The 25,240-nt window shown below is 51.3% G+C and overlaps 1 protein-coding gene across 1 annotated transcript; it reads left to right on the top strand.

Annotated features, from left to right (window-relative positions):
- Window positions 1-1,375: 1,375 nt before the first annotated feature.
- Window positions 1,376-23,803, top strand: mrpl22 (mitochondrial ribosomal protein L22). The gene is made up of 7 exons (XM_085996004.1): window positions 1,376-1,609; window positions 4,208-4,250; window positions 11,509-11,641; window positions 12,976-13,041; window positions 16,780-16,857; window positions 20,024-20,093; window positions 23,475-23,803. The coding sequence occupies exons 1-7, from the start codon at window positions 1,588-1,590 to the stop codon at window positions 23,681-23,683; spliced, it is 621 nt and encodes a 206-aa protein (XP_085852130.1). The 5' UTR covers window positions 1,376-1,587; the 3' UTR covers window positions 23,684-23,803.
- Window positions 23,804-25,240: the final 1,437 nt, after the last annotated feature.

Genomic DNA, 25,240 nt, shown 5'->3' with positions numbered 1-25,240 from the left:
CTGATGCTGTCTCTCTCTCTCTGGGCTGTGTATCTCTCTCTGTCTCTGGGCTGTGTATCTCTCTCTCTCCAATTCCAATTCAAATGCTTTATTGGCATGAAAGTTTACAGAGAACCATATTGCCAAAGCTTACATAGCAAAAAGGTACAGTTTTCCAACATTCTGTAGGTGTCATTCGATTTGACATTTGTTGGGTACATACAATATTACTTTTAAACAATATTAATTTTAAACAGTCTTTCTACTTCATTTGGCACATTCAATATTAATTTTAAACAGTCTTACTTTTAAACAGTCCTCAGGTTGTGACATGTTGTTACATATTTGGCCCCAAGGTATGGTCTGTCTCCTTCTCCCAGGACTAATCTCAATTTTGACAGGTCATCCAATTCCTTGAAATCTGGGGTTGTTTGGCTTAGCTTGTTGAATAATATGTTTCTTGATGTGTTGAATTTTTCGCATTTTAGGAGGAAATGCATTTCTGTTTCAACCTCGCCGGCCAGACATTGATCGCATATTCTATTCTCTCTAGGCTGCCAGGATTTCTTGTATCTGCCTTTTTCAATTTCCAGTTGGTGGTCGCTTAGTCTGTACCTGGTGAGGGTCTGTCTCTGTTTTGTGTCTCTGATGGTCGTGAGGTAGTCTGCCAGTTTATATTCTCTTTTTAGGGCCCGGTAACATTCTAATCTGCTTTGGCTTTCGGTTATTTTGTTCCAATGTTCCAGGTAGGTTTCTTTGCATTGTTTAATGATTTGGTTCACTCGGATTGGTGTTTGGAGGGCTGTGTTGGTCTGGGGCTGGTCAGGGTCCGGCTGAGTACTTAGTTTCAGTAGCAGCTGACTCAGGGGACTCTTTTCTGGGTTTAGCTCTTGGGTCTGAAAGGCTTTGAAATGAAGGGTGTCTGGGGAGCTAGATTTGAGGTGATTTAGGAAGTTTAGTGCTCGTTTTTGGATGTTTATTATCAGTGGGTATCTGCCTAGTTCGGCTGTGTATCTCTCTCTCTCTCTGGGCTGTGTATCTCTCTCTCTCTCTGGGCTGTGTGTGTGTCTCCCTCTCTCTCTGGGCTGTGTGTGTGTCTCCCTCTCTCTCTGGGCTGTGTGTGTGTCTCCCTCTCTCTCTGGGCTGTGTGTGTGTCTCCCTCTCTCTCTGGGCTGTGTGTGTATCTCTCTCTCTCTCTGGGCTGTGTGTGTGTGTCTCCCTCTCTCTCTGGGCTGTGTGTGTGTCTCCCTCTCTCTCTGGGCTGTGTGTGTCTCTCTCTCAGTGTATCTCTCTGTGGAACGCGGTGTATCTCTGGGTTTGATTTGTTGCCAGTTTCTCTGTTACTTTCCCCGGGACGGGTCGCGGCCGCGGACAGAAAGCGCGCGATTCAAAACCGCGACCGCTGCCGGCCCCTCACCCCCAAAACACCGGGGAGGGGGCTCAGCACCTCAACCCCACCCACCCGGCCCGGGGACCCTCCGGGGGAACCGCAGCTCCCGCTAACATTAATGAATAAACACTTCAAAAAAAATCATAAACGATCCGTGCAGTGGCTGGCCGAGCAGTGAGTGAGTGGATTGGTCGGGTCTGAGTCTGAAGAGCAACAACATGGCAACCTCCCTGCACACAGGTGGGTTCAACTCGGCTCTGGCTCGCTCTTGCTTTCTCTGCTCTTGCTCTTGCTCTCTCTCGCTCTTGCTCTCTGCTCTTGCTCTTGTCTGGCTGGGAGAAATGCTGGTTTCACAAATGCTTTCGTGTGTTCTTCTCTAATTCTGCCCTCTTGAGCATCCCTGATTATAATCGCTCAACCATTGTGTTGCCTGGGCCCTAAGCTCTGGAATTCCCTCGCCACCTCTCTTTCCTCCTTTAAGACGCTCCTTAAAACCGACCTCTTTGACCAAGCTTTTGTTCACCTACCCTAATTTTTCCTTATGTGGCTCGGTGTCAAATTTTTAAAATCTTAATACGTCCCTGTGCAGCGCCTTGGGACGTTTTAGTACATTAAAGGCGCTATATAAATACAAGTTGTTGCTGTTGTTCTCTCTCTGTTCCACTGTCTCTATTCAGTGATATGACCGTGTGCAGTTCTAACAACATAAGAGATAGGAGCAGGAGTAGGCCAATCGGCCCCTCGAGCCTGCTCCGCCGTTCAATAAAATCATGGCTGATCTGATCCTAACCGCCAATCCACTATCACAGAACCATCTCCTGAATCTAACAGAATTAGACACACGAAATAGGAGCAGGATCAGGCTACACGGCCCCTGGGCCCGCTCCGCTACCCACAGGGCCATGTCCGATCCGAACCTAGACTCATGTCCAAATTCCTGCCCGCTCCCTGTAACCCTTAATTCCCTTTACTTCTAGGAAACTCTCTATTTCTGTTTTAAATTTATGTAATGATGTAGCTTCTACAGCTTTTTGGGGCAGCATATTCCATGGACCTACCACCCTCTGAGTGAAGTAGTTCCTTCTCATCTCAGTTTTGAAAGAGCAGCCCCTTTTTCTAAGACTATGCCCCTTAGTTCTAGTTTCACCCATCATCGGGAACATCCTCCCCGCATCCACCCGATCCAACCCCTTCACAATCTTATATATTTCAATAAAATCGCCTCTCATTCTTCTGAACTCCAATGAGTAGAGTCCCAATCTACTCAACCTCTCCTCATATGTCCATCCCCTCATCCCCGGGATTAACCGAGTGAACCTTCTTTGTACTGACTTGAGAGCAAGTATGTCCTTTCTTAAGTATGGACACCAAAACTGTACGCAGTATTCCAGGTGCGGTCTCACCAATACCTTGTACAACTGAAGCAATACCTCCCTATTTTTATATTCTATCCCCCTAGCAATGAAAGCCAACATTCCATTGGCCTTCTTAATCACTTGCTGCACCTGCATACTAACCTTTTGAGTTTCGTGCACCAGGACCCTTAGTGTTAGGGGGATTAAATACGTGGGGTTACAGGGATAGGGTGGGATATGTGTTGGTGTAGGGGTTACGGGGATCGGGTGGGATATGTGTCGGTGCAGGCTCGATGGGCCGAAATGGCCTCTTATCTGCACTGTGGGGTTTCTGTGATTCTGTGATTCTGTGACCCCCAGATCCCTTTGTACTTCAGTACTTTCCAGTTTCTTGCCATTAAGATAATAACTTGCTCTACGATTTTTCCTGCCAAAGTGCATAACCTCACACTTTCCAGTATTGTATTCCATCTGCCAAATCTCTGCCCACTTACTTAGCCTGTCTATGTCCCCTTGCAGGTTTTTTATGTCCTCCTCACTCACTACTTTCAGGAAAGACGCGATTGCACTAGAGGGCGCGGAGGAAATTTACAGAGGGTGTTGCCAGGGCTGGAGAATTTTTAGCTACGAGGAAAGATCGGACGGGCTGGGGTTGTTTCCCTTTGGAACGGAGGAGGCCGAGGGGAGATTTAATTGAGGTGTATAAATTTATGAGGGGCCTAGATAGAGTGGATAGGAAGGACCTATTTCCCTTAGCAGAGAGGTCAATAACCAGGGGGCATAGATTTAAAGTAATTGGTAGAAGGATTAGAGGGGAGTTGAGGAGAAATGCTTTCACCCAGAGGGTGGTGGGGGTCTGGAACTCACTGCCTGAGAGGGTGGTAGAGGCAGAAACTCTCATCACATTTAAAAAGTACTTGGATATGTGCTTGAAGTGCCGTAACCTACAGGGCTACAGACCAAGAGCTGGAAAGTGGGATTAGGGTGGAGAGCTCTTTGTCGGCCAGCACGGACACGATGGGCTGAATGGCCTCCTTCTGTGCTGTAACTTTCTATGATTCTATATGGATAGACTTGAGAAGCTGGGATTGTTCTCCTTGGAGCAGAGAAGGTTGAGAGGAGATTTGATAGGTGTTCAAAATCATGAGGGGTCTGGACAGAGTAGATAGAGCGAACCTGTTCCCATTGGCAGAAGGGTCGAGAACCAGAGGACACAGATTTAAGGTGATTAGCAGAAGAGCCAAAGGCGACATGAGGAAAAACTTTTTTTACTCAGCGAGTGGTTATGATCTGGAATGCACAGCCTGAAAGGGTGGTGGAGGCAGATTCAATCACGGCTTTCAAAAGGGCAGGGCTCTGGGGAAAGGGCGGGGGAGTGGGACTAGCTGAAGTGCTCTTGCAGAGAGCCGGCACGGGCTCGATGGGCCGAATGGCCTCCTACTGTGTGGTAACCATTCTATATTTCTATTTCTCTTTGTTGAAGGTGCTGTTGCTGCGAGGGGCCTGCTGACACACATCCGCACAAGGTGAGACTGCAGTCAGGAACCATGTCCTCCGTTAAAGAACTTGCGTTTATATAGATTCACCCGTCACATTAACTCTATGCCTGCTCTATCTCTCTATCTAGACCCCTCATGATTTTGAATACCTCTATCAAATCTCCTCTCAATCTTCTCTGCTCCAAGGAGAACCACTCCCACTCTGACCTCTCCACCCTCGGCCTCTTGCATTGTTCCAACGAAGCTGAACGGAAGCTCGAGGAACAGCACCTCATCTGTCGATTAGGCACTTTACAGCCCTCTGGACTCAACATCGAGTTCAACAATTTCAAACTATAACCTCTGCCCCCATTTTTTCGGACGGCAGCTGTTGATGATTCTGCCATTCCCATTTACACCTCTTCCGGACCCAACTTTTGTTCCTTAACTTGTCCCATTAACATCTCCTCCTGCCTCGCACCATCATAATAATAATCATAATCACCTTTATTGTCATTGTTAGTGCACAAGTGCAGTACAACGAAATGTAGGCTTGCGGCTCCCGAGAGTGTACATTTGGATTAAGACATTTAAACATTCAACATACATTTGGCTTGTAATACATTAACATAAGCATAACCATAATAAAGTGCATTGGCAGCTGTGCAGGCTTTAGAGTTTATTTGTGGAGTTCAGTAGGATGACAGCCCTGGGAAAGAAGCTGTTCCTAAATCTGGTCGTACGGGTGCGAATGCATCTGTAGCGTCTCCCAGATGGCAGGAGGGTGATGCGCTATCAATTACTCATAAAAGACTGAGAGTTAGAAGAGTAACTAAAGGCTTTTATTAACAACAGAATGGAGGTCTGCCTCAAGTGGTCGACCGGTCCAGGATACTAAGGGCTGGGGAGCAGTCACCTTTATACTAGGACCTGTGGGAGGAGTCAGCCGAGGCATGTCCAGGCATGTACACAGTGGAATACAAACAGGACAAACAGGAATACAAACAGTGGTTTACCACATTCACCCCTTGTTTAAAATTGAGTCCGGCGGGGTGAAGTGTATTAAAAGTTAGTGTATTGGAGTCTCTCCGGAGGTCTTGTCTGCCGCTGTGATCGGCGTGGCGACGGCAGGGGTAGTGAAGCTTCCGGCGTCGAGTCCAGCGTAGGCTGTGGCACAGGCGTGTCGTCCTCGTAGATGTCGAGCGGGTCGCGGGGCCCAGGCCTGCCGTCTGCTGGGGCTGGATATCGGATCGTGGGGGGGGGTGGTAGTGGGTAGTGGGTTACTGTGGTCCCCGAGGGTGCAAAGTCTCTTATGGAGACTGTGTCCTCCCGCCCGTCCGGGTATGCGATGTAAGCATACTGGGGGTTGGCGTGGAGGAGGTCGACCCTCTCGACCAGGGGGTCCGTTTTATGGGTCCTCACGTGTCTTCTCAGTAGGACCGGCCCTGGGGACGTCAGCCATGGCGGTAGCGATGTCCCTGATGTGGACTTCCTTGGGAAGACAAACATTTTCTCATGAGGGGTGGCGTTAGTGGCAGTGCAGAGCAGTGACCGAATAGAGTGGAGCGCATCGGGGAGCACATCCTGCCAGCGGGAGGTTGGAAGGCCCCTAGACTTTAAGGCTAGCAGGACGGCCTTCCAAACTGTCGCATTTTCTCTTTCCACCTGTCCGTTCCCCCGGGGGTTGTAACTGGTGGTCCTGCTTGTGGCAATACCCCTAGTTAGCAGGTACTGACGGAGTTCGTCGCTCATAAACGATGAGCCCCGGTCGCTATGGATATAGCTGGGGAAGCCGAACAGGGTGAAGAGGTTGTTCAGACATTTAATGACCGTGGCACTGGTCATGTCCGGGCAGGGGAAGGCGAACGGGAAACGGGAGTACTCATCAATAATATTGAGGAAGTACACATTGCGGTCGGAGGAGGGGAGAGGCCCTTTAATATCAACGCTCAGGCGCTCGAAGGGGCGAGTGGCTTTTATCAGGTGGGCCCTGTCTGGTCTATAAAAGTGTGGTTTGCACTCAGCGCAGACTTGGCAGTTCCTGGTCATGGTCCTGACCTCCTCAATAGAGTAAGGCAGGTTGCGGGCCTTGATGAGGTGGAAGAACCTGGTGACCCCCGGGTGGCAGAGGTCATTGTGGAGGACCCGTAGTCTATCGATCTGCGCGCTGGCGCAGGTGCCACGCGATAGCGCATCCGGGGGTTCATTTAGCTTCCCTGGCCGGTACAAGATCTCGTAGTTGTAGGTGGAAAGTTCGATTCTCCACCTCAAGATCTTGTCATTTTTGATTTTGCCCCTCTGCTTGTTGTTAAACATAAAAGCAACTGAACGCTGGTCAGTGAGCAGGGTAAATCGTTTTCCGGCCAGGTAGTGCCTCCAATGACGCACAGCCTCCACAATCGCCTGGGCCTCCTTCTCAACAGCGGAGTGTCTGGTCTCCGGGCCTTGGAGGGTTCGTGAAAAGAAGGCCACGGGTCTCCCCGCCTGATTGAGGGTAGCGGCCAGGGCAAAGTCGGACGCGTCGCTTTCCACCTGGAAGGGGATGGATTCGTCCACTGCGTGCATGGTGGCTTTGGCAATGTCCTCCTTGATACGGTGGAAGGCTAAGCGGGCCTCTGCCGTCAAGGGAAAAGAGGTGGACTTGATCAGCGGACGGGCCTTGTCCGCATAGTAGGGGACCCACTGGGCGTAATAGGAGAAAAACCCTAGGCACCTCTTCAGGGCCTTGAGGCAGTGGGGCAGTGGAAGTTCCATAAGGGGACGCATCCGGTCGGGGTCGGGGCCGATGACTCCGTGTTCCACAACACAGCCAAGGATGGCGAGGCAGTTTGTGCGGAATATGCACTTCTCCTTGTTATATGTCAGGTTTAGGAGTTGGGCGGTGCGGAGGAATTTTTCGAGGTTTGCGTCATGGTCCTGCAAGTCACGGCCGCAGATGGTCACATTGTCCAGATATGGGAAAGTGGCCTGCAACGCATTTTGATCTACCATCCGGTCCATCTCCCTTTGGAAGATGGAGACCCCGTTGGTGACGCCAAAGGGAACCCTAAGGAAGTGATAGAGGCGGCCGTTTGCCTCAAAGGCAGTGTACTGGCGGTCCTCAGGGCGGATGGGGAGCTGGTGGTACGCTGATTTCAGGTCAATGGTCGAGAAGACGCGGTACTGCGCGATCTGGTTGACCATATCAGCTATACGGGGGAGTGGGTAGGCGTCCAGCAGGGTGTAGCGATTTATTGTCTGGCTGTAGTCGATGACCAGGCGCTGCTTCTCGCTGGTCTTAACGACCACAACCTGGGCTCGCCAGGGGCTGGTGCTGCCCTCAATAATCCCTTCCTTCAGGAGCCGCTCCACTTCGGTTTTAATGAAAACCCTGTCCCCGGCGCTGTATCGCCTGCTCTTTGTGGCGATGGGCTTACAGTCGGGGGTGAGGTTAGCAAACAGTGGTGGGGGGGTGACTCTGAGTGTGGAGAGGTTGCACCTGGTGCGCGGCGGGCAATTTGGAAGCTGCTGGCTGCGGACTGTGAGTGGGGGTAGGGGTCCCAGGCTGTCATTCCCCGCGGCGTCCGCGGTGCAGAGGAGTAGGCATCCATGCCCTGGTAGGCTGCATCCAACGATAGTGCGAGTTCAGAGGCCTTGTTGAGGTCGAGGTTACTCTGCTCCAACAGTCACTGTCGTGTGTAATTGGATCTGTGGCCCGCTACAAAAGCGTCCCGGGTAAGTTCCTCTGTGTACACGGCGGCCTTTACATCCTTACAACCACAGGCCCGGCCAAGCACAGACAGTGCCTGAAGGTATTCCACGGTCGATTCCCCAGGTTGTTGTTTACGACTCCCCAGGAGGTGCCTGGCGTACACTTCGTTCACTGGGCGCGTGTACTGGTCCTTGAGGAGCTTGATAGCATCCGCGTACGAGGTCGCGTCTTGGATGACCGAGTACACTCGGTGGTTCACTTTGGAGGTCAGGACATCCAGTTTGTCCTCGTCCGATTTGATTGCTTCGGAGGCGGTCAGGAATTTTTCGAAACACTTAAGCCAGTGAGTAAACTTGGTGGATGAGTCCGCCTCCCGATGATCTAAGTCCAGGCATGCTGGTGTGAGGATCTTCTCCATTATAAAAATGTTGTTAATAAAATTGATGCGCTATCAATTACTCATAAAAGACTGAGAGTTAGAAGAGTAACTAAAGGCTTTTATTAACAACAGAATGGAGGTCTGCCTCGAGTGGTCGACCGGTCCAGGATACCAAGGGCTGGGGAGCAGTCACCTTTATACTAGGACCTGTGGGAGGAGTCAGCCGAGGCATGTCCAGGCATGTACACAGTGGAATACAAACAGGAATACAAACAGTGGTTTACCACAGAGGGCGAACAGACTGTGGCTGGGGTGGGTAGGGTCTTTGATGATGGACCGTGACCTCCGCAGACAGCGTTTCTGGTATATGTGCTCTATGGTCGGTAGCCGGGTGCCGGTAATGCGTTGGGCAGTTTTGACTACCCGCTGCAGGGCTTTCCGATCATAGTAGCTACAGCTGCCATACCATACTGTGATACAGTTCATCAGGATGCTCTCTATTGTGCAGCGGTAAAAGTTAGAGAGGATCAGGGGTGACAGGTTACATCCCTTCAGCCTCCTTAGGAAATATAGGCGCTGCTGGGCCTTCCACCCTATCACAGACCTTCCCTTTTCTTCATTCTTCCCCTGCTCTCTTTCCCTGCCCCTGCACTTGCTTAAAAACCTGTTACTTATTTTAGCAGCTTAGGAACAAGAGGAGGCTGTTCACCGGCTTTTAAATGCAAAAAACGCACATTCACGGATTTTTGAATGGGCCCCACAGCCCGTTAAAGGGGTCACGGGGCCCCCCCCCCCCCCGAAATGAGAGGGAACATTGCCCCTTACCCAACAAAAACCGAACAATCTCAGTCTTGAAAGCTCCCATTGACTCCCAGCATGCACAGCCTTTCGGGGGAGAGATTTCCAGATTTCCACCACCCTTTGTGTGAAGAAGTGCTTCCTGACATCACCCCTGAACGGCCTGGCTCTAATTTTAAGGTTACGTCCCCTTGTTCTGGACTCCCGCACCCCCCCCCCCCACCCCCCCCCCCCACCAGAGGAAATAGTTTCTCTCTATCTCCCCTTTCACTGAAAGTAAACATGCAGGTGCAGCAAGCAGTTAGGAAGGCAAATGGTATGTTGGCCTTCATTGCAAGAGGATTTGAGTACAGGAGCAAGGATGTCTTACTACAGTTATACAGGGCCTTGGTGAGACCACACCTGGAGTACTGTGTGCAGTTTTGGTCTCCTTACCTAAGAAAGGATATACTTGCCATAGAGGGAGTGCAGCGAAGGTTCACCAGACTGATTCCTGGGATGGCAGGACTGCCGTATGAGGAGAGATTGGGTCGACTAGGCCTGTATTCACTAGAGTTTAGAAGAATGAGAGGGGATCTCATTGAAATGTATAAAATTCTGACAGGATTAGACAGACTGGATGCAGGGAGGATGTTTCCCCTGGCTGGGGGGGGTCTAGAACCAGGGGTCACAGTCTCAGGATACGGGGTAGGGCATTTAGGACTGAGATGAGGAGAAATTTCTTCACTCAGAGGGTGGTGAACCTTTGGAATTCTCTGCCCCAGAGGGCTGTGGAGACTCAGTCGTTGAGTATATTCAAGGCCAAGATCGATAGATTTTTGGACTCTAGGGGAGTCGAGGGATATGGGGATAGTGCGGGAAGGTGGAGTTGAGGTCGATGATCAGCCATGATCTTATTGAATGGCGGAGCAGGCTCGAGGGGCCGAATGGTCGACTCCTGCTCCTATTTCTTATGTTCTTAACGTCTCATCTGAAAGACGGCACCTCCGACAGTGCAGCACTCCCTCGGTACTGGCACTGGGAGTGTCAGCTTGGATAATGCGCTCAATTCTCTGTAGCGGGGCTTGAAACCACGACCTTCTGACTGGGAGGCGAGAGGGCTTCCCAGTGAGCCACGGCTGACACCTAATGATCAGATACTCTGTTTATTTTTGAGTGATGCTGGCTGAGGGATAAATATTGGCCCAGGACACTGGGGGGGTAGAACGCCCCTGCTCCTCTTCGAATAGTGCCGCGGGGTGCTTTATAATAACCTGAGTGGGCCTTCGGTTTAATGTCTCATCCCAAAGACAGCACCTCCGACAGTGCAGCACTCCCTCGGTACTGCCCCTCCGACAGTGCGGCGCTCTCTCAGTACTGCCCCTCCGACAGTGCGGCGCTCTCTCAGTACTGCTCCTCCGACAGTGCAGCACTCCCTCAGTACTGCCCCTCCGACAGTGCGGCGCTCCCTCAGTACTGCCCCTCCGACAGTGCGGTGCTCTCTCAGTACTGCTCCTCCGACAGTGCGGCGCTCCCTCAGTACTGCCCCTCCGACAGTGCGGCGCTCCCTCAGTACTGCCCCTCCGGCAGTGCAGCACTCCCTCGGTACTGCCCCTCTGACAGTGCGGCGCTCTCTCAGTACTGCCCCTCTGACAGTGCAGCACTCCCTCAGTACTGCCCCTCCGACAGTGCAGCACTCCCTCGGTACTGCCCCTCTGACAGTGCGGCGCTCCCTCAGTACTGCCCCTCCGACAGTGCGGCGTTCCCTCAGTACTGCCCCTCCGACAGTGCTGCGCTCCCTCAGTACTGCCCCTCCGACAGTGCGGCGCTCCCTCAGTACTGCCCCTCTGACAGTGCGGCGCTCCCTCAGTGCTGCCCCCCCGACAGTGCGGCGCTCCCTCAGTACTGCCCCTCTGACAGTGCAGCACTCCCTCGGTACTGGCACTGGGAGTGTCAGCCTGGATTATGCGCTCAAGTCTCTGCAGCGGGGCTCGAACCCACGACCTCTGACTCGGCGGCGAGGGTGCTGCCCACTGAGCCACACTCCACCCATTTGTACCTCCAAAATTGCAATCGGGGCCTATGTACGTCATAGGAGCCCAATTCGCATCTTACGACTGACCTCCCACCTGAAACATGCAGGCGCTTTGACCGCAGGCTCCTTCGCAAGATGCCGGCGGTTGGAGGGGCCAGCAGGGAAGTAATGGCCTGATGCCATTCACAGGCCCATTTCCCCCAGGCCAGAGGCTCCCTCTAGCCTACAATTGCACGTGAAGATTGGAGACTTGGGCAATTACTGAATTAAACCCCTGTTGGAGTTTGTAGCTTCAAAACCAAAAATTGCGGGGCGAGGGTGGGGGCGTCCGGGGAAGAACAATAAATAAACTCTGGATCCTGCACTTCGGATCTGCACCTTTCTCTCAAGTGCTCAGCTGTTGGTTTGTTCTTCTCCCCCGCAGGTTGCTGGCCTCGTGCAGTCTCGTTCCTCAGTCGAACATACACACGAGCCTCGCTCTGCCAGCGAAGAACTGGGAAAGGAAGAACCGAGTGGTGCACCCTCCCCAGCTTCCACATGAGCCTCGCAGACCGACGGTAGGTCACCCTCGTCACAGCGCCTGTTCGTAAATTACCTCGAATTAACAGCACAGAAACCGGCCATTCGGCCGATGCTGGTGTTTATGCTCCACATGAGCCTCCTCCCACCTCACTTCCTCACACCCCGTCAACATACCCTTCTATCCCTTTTTCCCTCCTGTGTTTATCCAGCTTCCCCTTAAATGCATCGATACTATTCGCCTCAACCACTCCCTGTGGTGGCGAGTTCCACATTCTCACCACTCCCGGGGTAAAGAAGTTTCTCCTGAATCTCCCTATTGGATTTATTAGCGATTATCTTATATGTATGGCCTCTAGTTCTGCTCTCCCCCACAAGTGGAACCATCTACCCTGTCAAACCCCTTCTGAATTTTAAGGACCTCTATTAGGTCACCCCTCAGTCTTCTGAAGGGGCTTGACAGGGTAGATGCTGAGAGGATGTTTCTCCCTGGCTGGAGAGTCTAGAACCAGGGGTCACAGTCTCAGAATAAGGGGTCGACCATTTAGGACTGAGATGAGGAGAAATTTCTTCACTCAGAGGGTGGTGAATCTTTGGAATTCTCTACCCCAGAGGGCTGTGGAGGCTCAGTCGTTGGGTATATTCAAGGCTGAGATCGATAGATTTTTGGACTCCGGGAATCGAGGGATATGGGGATCGGGCGGGAAAGTGGAATTGAGGTTGAAGATCAGCCATGATATTGAATGGCGGAGCAGGCTCGAGGGGCCGAATGGCCTACTCCTCCTAATTCTGATTTCTTTTCTAGAGAAAAGAGTCCCAGCCTGTTCAATCTTTCCTGATTGGTATAACCTCTCAGTTCTGGTATCATTCTAGTGAATCTTTTTTGCACCTTCTCCAGTGCCTCTATATCCTTTCTGTAATATGGCGAGCAGAGCTGTGTACAGTGCTCCAAGTGTGGTCTTTTATCAATGCGGAGCCCACATCAGGAGCCTGTGTGCTGGGATTTTTTTTTAATATTCATCGAATGTGACTCTCTATATCTGACCTTTTATCATGGTCTGTTCGATCCCGGGGCGGTCTGTCCGATCCCGGGCCGGCCTGTCCGATCCCGGGCCGGCCTGTCCGATCCCGGGCCGGCCTGTCCGATCCCGGGCCGGTCTGTTACTCTGGTGTCTCCAGACACAGCCCGTGATTGGAAGAGCTGAAGCTCTCATTGTGCTATTGGATCGTGGTTCAAGCGACAGGGTTTCACCGAAATCCTCGTGGCGACGCGGGTGAAATGCACTCTGTGGCCCCATAATCCCAGCTGCAGAAGTGACACTGTGCGGAGGCTGAAGGATTCGATCCTAAAAGGTCCTTTCTGTTTCAACAGGAGGTTTACCACTGCAGGAGGCAGATCAAATACAGTAAGGACAAAATGTGGTACCTGGCGAAAATGGTAAGTCCGTGTTTTATGGTAAGGGTACAGGACAGGGTACGGGTTCTGTTACTGGACCAGTGATCCAGAGACCTGGACTAATGATCCGGAGACTTGAGTTCAAATCCCACCACGGCAGCTGGGAAATTTAAATTCTGTTAATTAAATAAAGTAATTGGTAGAAGGCTTAGAGGGCGGTGGGGGTCTGGAACTCACTGCCTGAAAGGGTGGTAGAGGCAGAAACCCTCATCACATTTAAAAAGTACTTGGATATGCGCTTGAAGTGCCGTAACCTACAGGGCTACAGACCAAGAGCTGGAAAGTGGGATTCGGCTGGATAACTCTTTGTTGGCTGGCACGGACACGATGGGCCGAATGGCCTCCTTCTGTGCTGTAACTTTCTATGATTCTATGAAATCCGGAAATAAAAAGCTAGTCTCAGTAATGGTGACCATGAAGCTATCGGATTGTTGTAAAAACCCATCTGGTTCACTAATGTCCTTTTTAGGGAAGGAAATCTGCTGCCCTTACCCGGTCTGGCCGATATCTGACTCCAGACTCACAGCAATGTGGTTGACTCTCAACTGCCCTCCGAAATGGCCCAGCGAGACACTCAGTTGTATCAAAAGCTGCTACGATAAACTCTGATCCACAGGGACTGCAGCAGTTCGCCACTACCACCTTCTCCAGGGCAATTAATGTCGGTCTTACCAGTGACGCCCACATCCCGTAACTGAAAAAGTAATGGTGACGTACCTGGTGAAAATGGTAGGCCCCGTGTTTTCTGAGAACTTGGGGCTGGGGTTTTCCTCCGTTATATGGCCAGCAATCGAGCTGCACGGGGACGGAAAGTGAGGGTGGATCCGGCAGGGGGACTCGCCGCCACAAATCTCACCACTGCTGACCCGGATTCCCCTCCCTCTCCCTCCTCGGGTGGGGGGGGGGGGGAAATGGAGACTACCCGCCCCCAAAGCCCAGACTACCCTGTCGATGGCGATGCGGAGCTTTCCTGATTTTGTTCCCTATCACCACGTCCACTGCCGAGCCCGGCACACCCTTACGGCAGCCCATCCCCTTACGAAGCTCCCAGGAGTTGGGCTCCTCCCCTTCTCTCTTTTTTTGAAGAGGTCCCTCGGCTCGTGGAGAGCCTTATCAAAAAGAATAGAAAAAAATCATCTTTGGGCCTCCTGCCCCTTTAACCGAAGCTGCCCCTCCTCTTGGTGCCCCGGCAACCCCCGACGGCTGCCTCAGTGCCGACGGCAAATTCCGCCCTGCGAGCAAAACGAGCACCGGCCCAGGGGAGTGAGTCGGGGGTCAGGACCGGTCATGAACCCTGACCCCTACCCCCCCCCCCCGCCATCCCTCCTCCACCAGCGATGCCCCCTCCAAACCCGGGCGTTTGTAATCTGGTTTTTCGCCTCTCCCAGGGGATGACGTGGTTTCCCAAGTGGGGCGGGTGGGGAGTGTCTGTGTTGTGATTCACAAGACATCGCAATTTGTCTTGCAAAGTATTTACGGCGCAGAAACAGGCCATTCGGCCCAACTGGCCCGTGCCGGTGTTTATGCTCCACACGAGCCTCCTCCCACCCCTCTTCATCTCACCCCATCAACATATCCCTCTTCCTTTCTCCCTCATGTGTTTATCGAGCTTCCCCCTAGATGCATCTACACTATTTGCCTCAACCACTCCCTGTGGTAGCGAGTTCCACATTCTCACCACTCTCTGGGTAAAGAAGTTTCTCCTGAATTCCCGATTGGATTTATTAGCGACCATCTTATATTTATGGCCCCTAGTTTTGGTCTCCCCACAAGTGGAAACCTCTTCTCTACATCTACCCTATCAAACCCTCTCATAATCTTAAAGACCTCGATCAGGTCACCCCCTTAGCTTCTCTTTTCTAGTGAAAAGAGTCCCAGCCTGTTCAATCTTTCCTGATAGATATAACCTCTCAGTCTGGGATCATTCTAGTAAATCTTTTTTGCACCTTCTCCAGTATCTCTATATCCTTTTTATAATATGGGGACCAGGACTATTTACAATACTCCGAGTGTGGTCTAATCAAGGTTCTGTACAAGTTTAACATCACTTCTCTGCTTTTCAAACCTATCCCTCTAGAAATGAACCCCAGTGCTATGTTTGCTTTTTTTTTATGGCCTTATTAACCTGCGTCCTTACTTTTCGTGATTTGTGTACCTGTACCCCCAGATCCCTCTGTTCCTCTGCCCCATTAGACACTCGTTTTCCAAGGAGTTCCTTATTCATCCTACCAAAATGTGCTATAAAGAAAAAAGAAAAGAAAGACTTGCATTTCTATAGCGCCTCTCACGACCACCGGACGTCTTTACAGCCAATGAAATACTTTTTGAAGTGTAGTCATTACTGTTGTACTGTAGGAAACTCAGCTGCCAATTTGCGCACAGCAAGCTCCCACACACAGCAATGTGATAATGACCAGATAATCTGTTTTTGTTATGTTGATTGAGGGATAAATATTGGCCCAGGACACCGGGGAGAACTCCCCCTGCTCTTCTTCGAAATAGTGCCATGGGATCTTTTACATCCACCTGAGAGATCAGACCGGGCCTCGGTTTAAGATCTCGTCCGAAAGACGGCACCTCCGGCAGTGTAGCACTCCCTCAGTACTGCCCCTCCGACAGTGCAGCACTCCCTCAGCACTGCACTGGGAGTGTCAGCCTGGATTTTGTGCTCAAGTCCCTGGAGTGGGACTTGAACCCACGACCTGCTGACTCAGAGGTGAGAGAGAGAGAGAGAGAGAGTGCTGCCCACTGAGCCACGGCTGGCACAGATACCATTGTGCGGGTATGTAAATTGTACGGGAACAGGCTGGACGGACCAGAAGTCTTTTCCTGTCTTGTCATTGTTCGTACGCTTCGAGCATAATCCAGCCTTTAAGTGTCCTGAAAATAAGGAATCTCAGGATGGTGAGGGAGGGGGAAAGTCCCAAGTGGAATAATCAGACCCAGCTCTGGAGGGTGGCCGGACTGATTCCTCGAAGGGGTCACAGTCTCAGGATAAGGGGTCGGCCATTTAGGACTGAGATGAGGAGGAATTTCTTCACTCAGAGGGTGGTGAATCTTTGGAATTCTCTACCCCAGAGGGCTGTGGAGGCTCAGTCGTTGAGTATATTTAAAACAGAGATCGATAGATTTTTGAATATTAAGGGAATCAAGGGATATGGGGATAGAGCAGGTGGAGATGAGGTAGAAGATCAGCCATGGTCGTATTGAATGGCGGAGCAGGCTTGAGGGGCCAAATGGCTGACACCTGCTCCTATTTCTTATGTTTTTATGAAGGAAGGATTCTTGCTCCCAACTTTCCTTCTGTCTTTATTCGGCCAGCGTGGATTTTAAAATTCATTCACGGGATGTGGGCGTCGCTGGCAAGACCAGCATTTATTGCCCATCCCTAGTCGCCCCTTGAGAAGGTGGCGGTGAGCTGCCGCCTTGAACCGCTGCAGTCCGTGTGGTGAAGGTGCTCCCACAGTGCTGTTAGGGAGGGAGTTCCAGGATTCTGACCCAGCGACGATGAATGATTGATGGTATATTTCCAAGTCAGGATGGTGTGTGACTTGGAGGGGAACTTGGAGGTGGTGGTGTTCCCATGTGCCTGCTGCCCTTGTCCTTCTCGGTGGAAGAGGTCGCGGGTTTGGGAGGTGCTGCCGAAGAAGCCTTGGCGAGTTGCTGCATGAGTTCCTTGTAACTATGTGAAGGATTTTAACACTAACGTTTGTGTTGCAGATCAGAGGGATGACCTTTGACCAGGCCGTTGCCCAGCTGCAGTTCAATGACAAAAAGGGAGCAAAGGTTATGTTGGAGGTAAGAGATTCACCTGAAGACCAGATAACCGGCGGTATTGACCATCTTGCCTGGAGGGACAATTTTTAAGTGCTGATTCAGAGGAAAAAAAGAAATCATTTGCATTTCTCCAGTGCCTTTCACGACCTCAGGACGTCCCAAAGCGCTTTCCAGCCAATTAAGTACTTTTTTGAAGTGGAGTCACTGTTGTAATGTAGGAAACGCAGCAGCCAATTAGCGCACAGCAAGCTCCCACAAACAGTGATCAGATCATGACCAGATAGTGCTGTCTGGTTGAGGGATAAAAATTGGCCCCAGGACACCGGGGAGAACTCCCCAGCTCTTCTGCAAAATAGTGGCCACGGGATCTTTTACCTCCACCCGAGAGAGCAGACGGGGCCTCGGTTTAACGTCTCATCTGAAAGAAGGCTCCTCCGACAGTGCAGCACTCCCTCAGTAGTGTACCCAAGTGTCAGCCTGCATTATGTGCTCAAGTCTCTGGAGCGGGGCTCGAACTCCTGTCCGCGCGCTCTGGTGAATATTAAAAGTCGCGTAACGTTATTTGAAGAACAACAGGGGAGTTATCTCATTACTGTTTCTGTAACCTCCCTATCTCCGTCACCTCCTCCAGCCCTACAACCCTCCGAGATCTCTGCGCTCCTCCAATTCTGGCCTCTTGCACATTCCTCGATTTCCTTCGCTCCGCCATTGGTGGCCGTGCCTTCAGCTGCCTGGGCCCTAAGCTCTGGAATTCCCTCCCTAAACCTCTCCGCCTCTCTCCTCCTTTACGACGCTCCTTAAAACCTCTTTGAACAAGCTTTTGGTCCTAATATCTCCTGAGCGATGTTCCCATTCAATTTTTTTTTGGGAGTGCACGGTCCCCCTTCCGAGGGGGCCGCGCGACTCGTTCAAATTTCTGTGCATGCGTGGTTTTTCCCCGTTGTGAAGCCAGCAAGCGCCCTGCGTGGGCCCTCCAGAGCGCCGTGCTGCCACGGCTTAACGGGAACGTTGGCTCGGTGTGCGATTCTGTTTGATAACGGTGAGGCGCCTTGGGACGTTTTTACTTTGTTAAAGGGGCTAGACAGACTGGTTGCAGGGAGGATGTTTCCCCTGGCTGGGGGGTCTAGAACGAGGGGTCACAGTCTCAGGATACAGGGTAGGACATTTAGGACTGAGATGAGGAGAAATTTCTTCACTCAGAGGGTGGTGAACCTGTGAAATTCTCTACCACAGAAGGCTGTGGAGGCCAAGTCACTGAATATATTTAAGAAGGAGATAGATTTCTAGACACAAAAGGCATCAAGGGGTATGGGGAGAGAGCGGGAATATGGTATTGAGATAGTGGATCCGCCATGATCATATTGAATGGCGGAGCAGGCTCGACGGGCCGAATGGCCGACTCCTCCTATTGTTCTATGTTTCTAAATCCATGTTGTTGTTGTGGGATCTTGCTGTGCGCACAATTTGGCTGCCGTGTTCCCCACATTACAACAGTGACTGCACTTCAAAAAGTACTTCATTGGCTGTAAAGTGCTTTGGGACGTCGTGAAAGTCACTATATAAATGCAAGTTTCTTTCTTTGTACTTACAAAAATTAGGAGCAGGAGTCGGCCATTCGGCCCCTCGAGCCTGCTCCGCCATTCAATGCGATCATGGCTGATCATCGACCTCATCTCCACTTTCCTGCACTATCCCCATATCCCTTGATTCCCTTAATATCCAAAAATCTATCGATCTCAGCCTTGAATATACTCAACGACTGAGCCTCCACAGCCCTCTGGGGTAGAGAATTCCAAAGATTCACCACCCTCTGGGTGAAGAAATTCCTCCTCATCTCAGTCCCAAATGGCTGACCCCTTATTCTGAGACTGTGACCCCTGGTTCTAGACTCCCCAGCCAGGGGAAACATCCTCCCTGCATCTACCCTGTCAAGCCCTGTAAGAATTTTGTATGTTTCAATGAGATCACCTCTCAATCTTCTAAACGCTAGAGAATACAGGCCTAGTCTACTCAATCTCTCCTCATAGGACAATCCTCCCATCCCAGGAATCAGTCTGGTGAACCTTCGTTGCACTCCCTCTATGGCAAGTATATCCTTCCTTAGGTAAGGAGACCAAAACTGTCCACAATACTCCAGGTGTGGTCTCACCAGGGCCCTATATAATTGCAGCAAGACGTCTTTACTCTTATACTCAAATCCTCTTGTAATAAAGGCCAACATACCATTTGCTTTCCTAATTGTTGCTGTACCTGAATGTTAACTTTCAGTGATTTGTGTACAAGGACACCCAGGTCCCTCTGAACACCAACATTTCCCAATCTCTCACCATTTAAAAAATACTCTGCTTTTCTATTTTTCCTACCAAAGTGTATAACTTCACATTTCTCCACATGATATTCCATTTGCCATGTTCTTGCCCACTCACTTAGCTTGTCTATATCCCCTTGAAGCCTCCTTGCATCCTCCTCACAACTTACATTCCCACCCAGCTTTGTATCATCAGCAAACTTGGATATATTACATTTGATCCCCTCATCCAAATCATTGATGTAGATTGTGAATAGCTGAGGCCCAAGCACTGATCCTTGCGGTACCCCACTAGTTACAGCCTGCCAACCCGAAAATGACCCGTTTATTCCTACTCTCTGTTTTCTGTCCGTTAACCAATCCTCAATCCATGCTAGTATATTACCCCCAATCCCATGAGCCCTAATTTTGTTTTAATAACCTCTTGTGTGGCACCTTATCGAATGCCTTCTGAAAATCCAAATACACCACATCCTCTGGTTCCCCCTTATCTATTCTGCTAGTTACAACCTCAAAAAACTCTTAACTGATTTGTCAAACACGATTTCCCTTTCATAAATCCGTGTTGACTCTGCCCAATCCTATTATTATTTTCTAAGTGCCCTGTTACCACGTCCTTAATAATCCCCCCATCCCAGGAACCAGTCTGGTGAACCTTCGTTGCACTCCCTCTATGGCAAGTATATCCTTCCTTAGGTAAGGAGACCAAAACTGTCCACAATACTCCAGGTGTGGTCTCACCAGGGCCCTATATAATTCTTCCTTCGTACTTCTCTCTGTCGCACTCTGTTCTCCTCTGCCTTGTTGCAGTGGGTTTCGGCCTGTTTCTTCTGCTGGGAGTCCCGTGTTGTGTGCTGATCTCTTTATTGCCTCCAACAGGTTCTTTTGGAAGCTCAAGAAATGGCGGTGAGGAGCCACAATCTGGAGTACAGAACAAACCTGTACATAGGTAAGGTCGGAACCGGGTGAAAGTGCGAACCGAGGAGCATTGCAGGCCGACGCCGGCCAGCCTGTCCCCTTTCACCCCGGGACCTGGGGTCAGGTTCAAGTCCAGCTTGGGTTTGATGGGATGAAAGTCTCATTTCTGTCTCTGTCTCAGTCACTGGGGGCGGGAGGCGGATCGAGTGCCCGATTTAAACACTCCGCCCGATCCTACTCTCGGTTGACATCATTGGAGAGTGAAATCGGACGGGGGAGTAAAACGGGCAAAGCAACCCGATCTCCAGAGATTCGTGTCGCGAAGATTAGGTTAAAATGACCCCCCCACCCCGTCCATCTCACTCACTTGCGCTCTCTCACGTTGATGAGATGACGGTCTTTTTCTTTTCTCCGCCTCTCTCTCAGCTTTTGTTCTGTAGACACTTGACTCGCAACGCAGAGCTGTCCATTGCCAGGAAGTTATGCTCAACCTGTATAAAACTAATTTGGCCCCAGCTGGAGGATTGCGTCCAATTCTGGGCATCGCACTTTAGGAAGGACGTGAAGGCTTTGGAGAGGGTGCAGAAGAGATTTACTAGAATGGTTCCAGGGATGAGTGATTACAGTTACGTGGAGAGACTGGGGTTGTTCTCCTTCGAGCAGGGAAGGCTAAGAGGAGATTTGATGGAGGTGTTCAAAATCATGAAGATAGAGTAAATAAAGCGAAACTGCTTCCAGTGGCTGAAGGGCCAGTGAACAGAGCGCACAGATTGAAGGTGATTGGTCAGAGAACCAGAGGCAACATGAGGGGAAAGTTTTTTACGCAGCGAGTGGTTGGGATTTGGAACGCGCTGCCTGATAGGGCGGTGGATTCAGATCCAATGTTAGCCTTCAAAAGGGAATTGGATAAATACTTGAAGGAGAAAAGACTTGCAGGGATCTGGGGAAAGAGCGGGGGAGTGGGACTGACTGGATTACTCTTCGAAAGAGCCGGCGCAGACTCGATGGGTGGAATGTCGTCCTCCTGTGCTGTACTATTCTATAAATTGTCACGCTGACTTGGGCCAGTGGGCGGTTGTTATGGGAACAATAAGCACGCTCCCCTGGCCGGCCTCCCACCTTGCACCCTCCGTAAACTTCAGCTCATCCAAGACTCTGCTGCCCCGTGTCCTAACTCACACCCAGTCCCGTTTACCCATCGCCCCCTGTGTTCGCTGCCCCGTGTCCTAACTCGCACCGAGTCCCGTTCACCCATCGCCCCCTGTGTTCGCTGCCCCGTGTCCTAACTCGCATCGAGTCCCGTTCACCCATCGCCCCCTGTGTTCGCTGCCCCGTGTCCTAACTCGCACCGAGTCCCGTTCACCCATCGCCCCCTGTGTTCGCTGACCTGCACTGGCTCCCGGTCCGGCAACGCCTCGATTTAAAAAAATCTCATCCTTGTTTTCAAATCCCTCCATGATCTCACCCCCTCCCTCTATCTCTGTAACCTCCTCCAGCCCCACAACCCTCCGAGATCTCTGCGCTCCTCCAATTCCAGCCACTTGAGCATTCCCGCTTTTAATCGCTCCACCATTGGCGGCCGTGCCTTCAGCTGCCTGGGCCCGAAGTGCTGGAATTTTTTTATTTTTTATTATTCGTTTATGGGATGTGGGCGTCGCTGGCAAGGCCAGCATTTATTGCCCATCCCTAATTGCCCTTCAGAAGGTGGTGGTGAGCCGCCTTCTTGGACCGCTGCAGTCCGTGTGGTGAAGGTGCTCCCACAGTGCTGTTAGGGAGGGAGTTCCAGGATTTTGACCCAGCGACGATGAAGGATCGGCGATATATTTGAAAGTCAGGATGATGTGTGACTTGGAGGGGAACTTAGAGGTGGTGGTGTTCCCATACGCCTGCTGCCCTTGTCCTTCTAGGTGGAAGAGGTCGCGGGTTTGGGAGGTGCTGCCGAAGAAGCCTTGGCGAGTTGCTGCAGTGCATCTTGTAGATGGTACACACTGCAGCCACGGTGCGCCGGTGGTGGAGGGAGTGAATGTTTAAGATGGTGGATGGGGTGCCAATCAAGCGGGCTGCTTTGTCCTGGATGGTGTCGAGCTTCTTGAGTGTTGTTGGAGCTGCACTCATCCCAGGCAATTCCCTCCCTAAATCTCTCCGCCTCTCTCTCCTCCGTTAAGATGCTCCTTCAAACCTCCCTCTTTAACCAAGCTTCTCTGCCCCAATATCACCTTCTGTGGCCCGGGGTCAGATTCTGTTTGATAATCACTCCTGTGAAGAGCCTTGGGACGTTTTACTACGTTAAAGGCGCTATATAAATGCAAGTCGCTGTTGTGTAGTAGGAGGCGCTGTTTGCGCGATTCGGGTACACTGGGCAGAGGAAGCTTTATTCCGCATTTTGTCCATGGGGTTGGATGGGAGTTAGGGGTTGCTGACACAGCCCGGATTGTTCTGGAGTCTCCCGGGATTAAATATTAATCTCCCGGACACTGCTGCAAAAGAAGAAAGACTTTCTATCGCGCCTCTCACCACCACCGGACTTCCCAAAGTGCTTTACAGCCAATGAAGTACTTTTTGAAGTGTGGTCACTGTTGTAATGTAGGAACCACGGCAGCTAATTTGCGCACAGCAAGCTCCCACAAACAGCAATGTGATAATGATCAGATTTTAGCGATGTTGGTACAGGAATAAATATTGACTCAGGACACCGGGGAGAACTCCCCTGCTCTTCTTCGAAATAGTGGCCGTGGGATCTTTTATGTCCACCTGAGAGAGCAGACGGGGCCTCAGTTTAACGTCTCATCTGAAAAACGGCACCACCGACAGTGTAGCACTCCCTCAGTACTGCCCCTCCGACAGTGCGGCGCTCCCTCAGTACTGCCCCTCCGACAGTGCAGCACTCCCTCAGTACTGCCCCTCCGACAGTGTGGTGTTCCCTCAGTACTGCCCCTCCGACAGTGTAGCCCTCCCTCAGTACTGCCCCTCCGACAGTGCAGCACTCCCTCAGTACTGCCCCTCCGACAGTGCGGCGCTCCCTCAGTACTGCCCCTCCGACAGTGCAGCACTCCCTCAGTACTGCCCCTCCGACAGTGTAGCACTCCCTCAGTACTGCCCCTCCGACAGTGTGGTGTTCCCTCAGTACTGCCCCTCCGACAGTGTAGCCCTCCCTCAGTACTGCCCCTCCGACAGTGCAGCACTCCCTCAGTACTGCCCCTCCCACAGTGCGGCGCTCCCTCAGTACTGCACTGGGAGCGTCGGCCTGGATTTTGTGGGACTCGAGTACCCGCGACCTTCTGACTCAGCGGCGAGTGCAGTGCCCACTGAGCCACGGCTGACAGAAGTTGAGGGGAGGGGAGGGAGGGAGGGGCAGGCTAGACCGCCTGCCACCGGGCTCCGTTCAATTTGCTTCTCCTTCTGCCCCTTTCAGCCGAGTCGTTCTCGAGTAAGGGTCAGTATCTGAAGAGGCTGCGTTATCACGGCCGCGGCATGTTTGGGATCATGGACCGAGTCTACTGCCACTACTTCGTCAAGCTGGTGGAAGGAAGCCCCCCGGTGGAGGAGAAGACCACCGGCTTCGACCAGGCCAAGGCGTACGTGCAGCAACTGCGCAACCGGACCATCATTCACGCCCTGTAACGGGGGACACGCGTGGCCCAGCGTGACACCGGTACCCACGGCCCGTCCCAGCAGAGAAGCGCAACATCGCATGGAACAGGCGTGTAAGACTGTTGTAAATAAAAACTTGCGACTCAGTGACCCCTTTTTTTCTGTCTTTTATCTCGTGAGCAGGATCGCGCTGCCGCCAGTGCGGAGTCCCAGTGGTGAGAGCGCGGCTCGGGAGTTGACACCGCTTTCAGACCCCCTTCTAGAATCTGGTTCCCGAACCGGTTGCATCCTGAAGGCGCAAAGGGGAAACCGGTTTCAGGCGGTCCTCTCGCGTCGCTACCACTGGGAGTGGTTGAGGCGAATAGTATCGATGCATTTAGGGGGAGGCTAGAGGGAGAAGGGAATAGAGGGTTACGCTGATAGATTTAGATGAGGAACGACGGGAGGAGGCTCGAGTGGAGCACAAACGCCGGCATGGACTGGTTGGGCCGAATGGCCTGTTTCTGGGCCGTATATCCTATGTATCATTATGGGCATGTCATGGCGGTTCATACCCACCGTTTGGTAAACCGATTTCTAGGCCATTCTGTTGAGCAACAAAAGAGATAATTCTAGCCTCTTGAACAAAGCTCAGTCACTCCACCATTAGGATTGGAGTATAAGAGTAAAGACGTCTTACTGCAATTATATAGGGCCCTGGTGAGACCACACCTGGAGTATTGTGTACAGTTTTGGTCTCCTTACCTAAGGAAGGATATACTTGCCATAGAGGGAGTGCAACGAAGGTTCACCAGACTGGTTCCTGGGATGGGGGGATTGTCCTATGAGGAGAGATTGAGTAGACTAGGCCTATATTCTCTAGCGTTTAGAAGAATGAGCAGCGATCTTATTGAAGGCATTCGATAAGGTGCCACATAAAAGGTTACTGCATAAGATAAGAGCTCATGGTGTTGGGGGTAATATATTAGCATGGATCGAGGATTGGCTAACTAACAGAAAGCAGAGAGTCGGGATAAATGGGTCATTTTCCGGTTGGCAAACTAACAAGTGGGATGCCACAGGGATCAGTGCTGGGACCTCAACTATTTACAATCTATATTAATGACTTGGATGAAGGGACCGAGTGTACTGTAGCCAAATTTGCTGATGATACAAAGATAGGTGGGAAAGCAAGTTGTGAGGAGGACACAAAAAGTCTGCAAAGGGATATCGATAGGTTAAGTGAGTGGGCAAACATTCGGCAGATGGAGTATAATGTGGGAAAATGTGAGGTTATTCACTTTGGTAGGAAAAATAAAAAAGCAAATTATTTAAATGGAGACTACAGAATGCTGCGGTACAAAGGGATCTGGGGGTCCTAGTACATGAAACACAAAAAGTTAGCATGCAGGTACAGCAAGTAATTAGGAAGGCAAATGGAATGTTGGCCTTTATTGCAAAGGGAATGGAGAATAAAAGTAGGGAAGTCTTGCTACAACTGTACAGGACGTTGGTGAGACCACACCTGGAGTACTGTGTACAGCTTTGGTCTCCTTATTTAAGGAGGGATATACTTGCACTGGAGGCAGTTCAGAGAAGGTTCACGAG

Source organism: Somniosus microcephalus, chromosome 8, assembly GCF_052327205.1.
Source record: "Somniosus microcephalus isolate GS21.2 chromosome 8, FLI_Smic_1.0, whole genome shotgun sequence".
NCBI lineage: Eukaryota > Metazoa > Chordata > Chondrichthyes > Squaliformes > Somniosidae > Somniosus > Somniosus microcephalus.
Note: the sequence above shows the minus strand (reverse complement) of the source record. Positions and strands in the feature narration are given on the sequence as shown.

Bases quoted from the DNA above. Each gene is read 5' to 3' on its own strand.
- mrpl22 (XM_085996004.1), top strand. From the start codon at position 1,588: ATGGCAACCTCCCTGCACACAG. The intron at 4,251-11,508 runs GTGAGACTGCAG...TCTCCCCCGCAG, and splicing joins CTGACACACATCCGCACAAG to GTTGCTGGCCTCGTGCAGTC. The intron at 16,858-20,023 runs GTAAGAGATTCA...TGCCTCCAACAG, and splicing joins GAGCAAAGGTTATGTTGGAG to GTTCTTTTGGAAGCTCAAGA.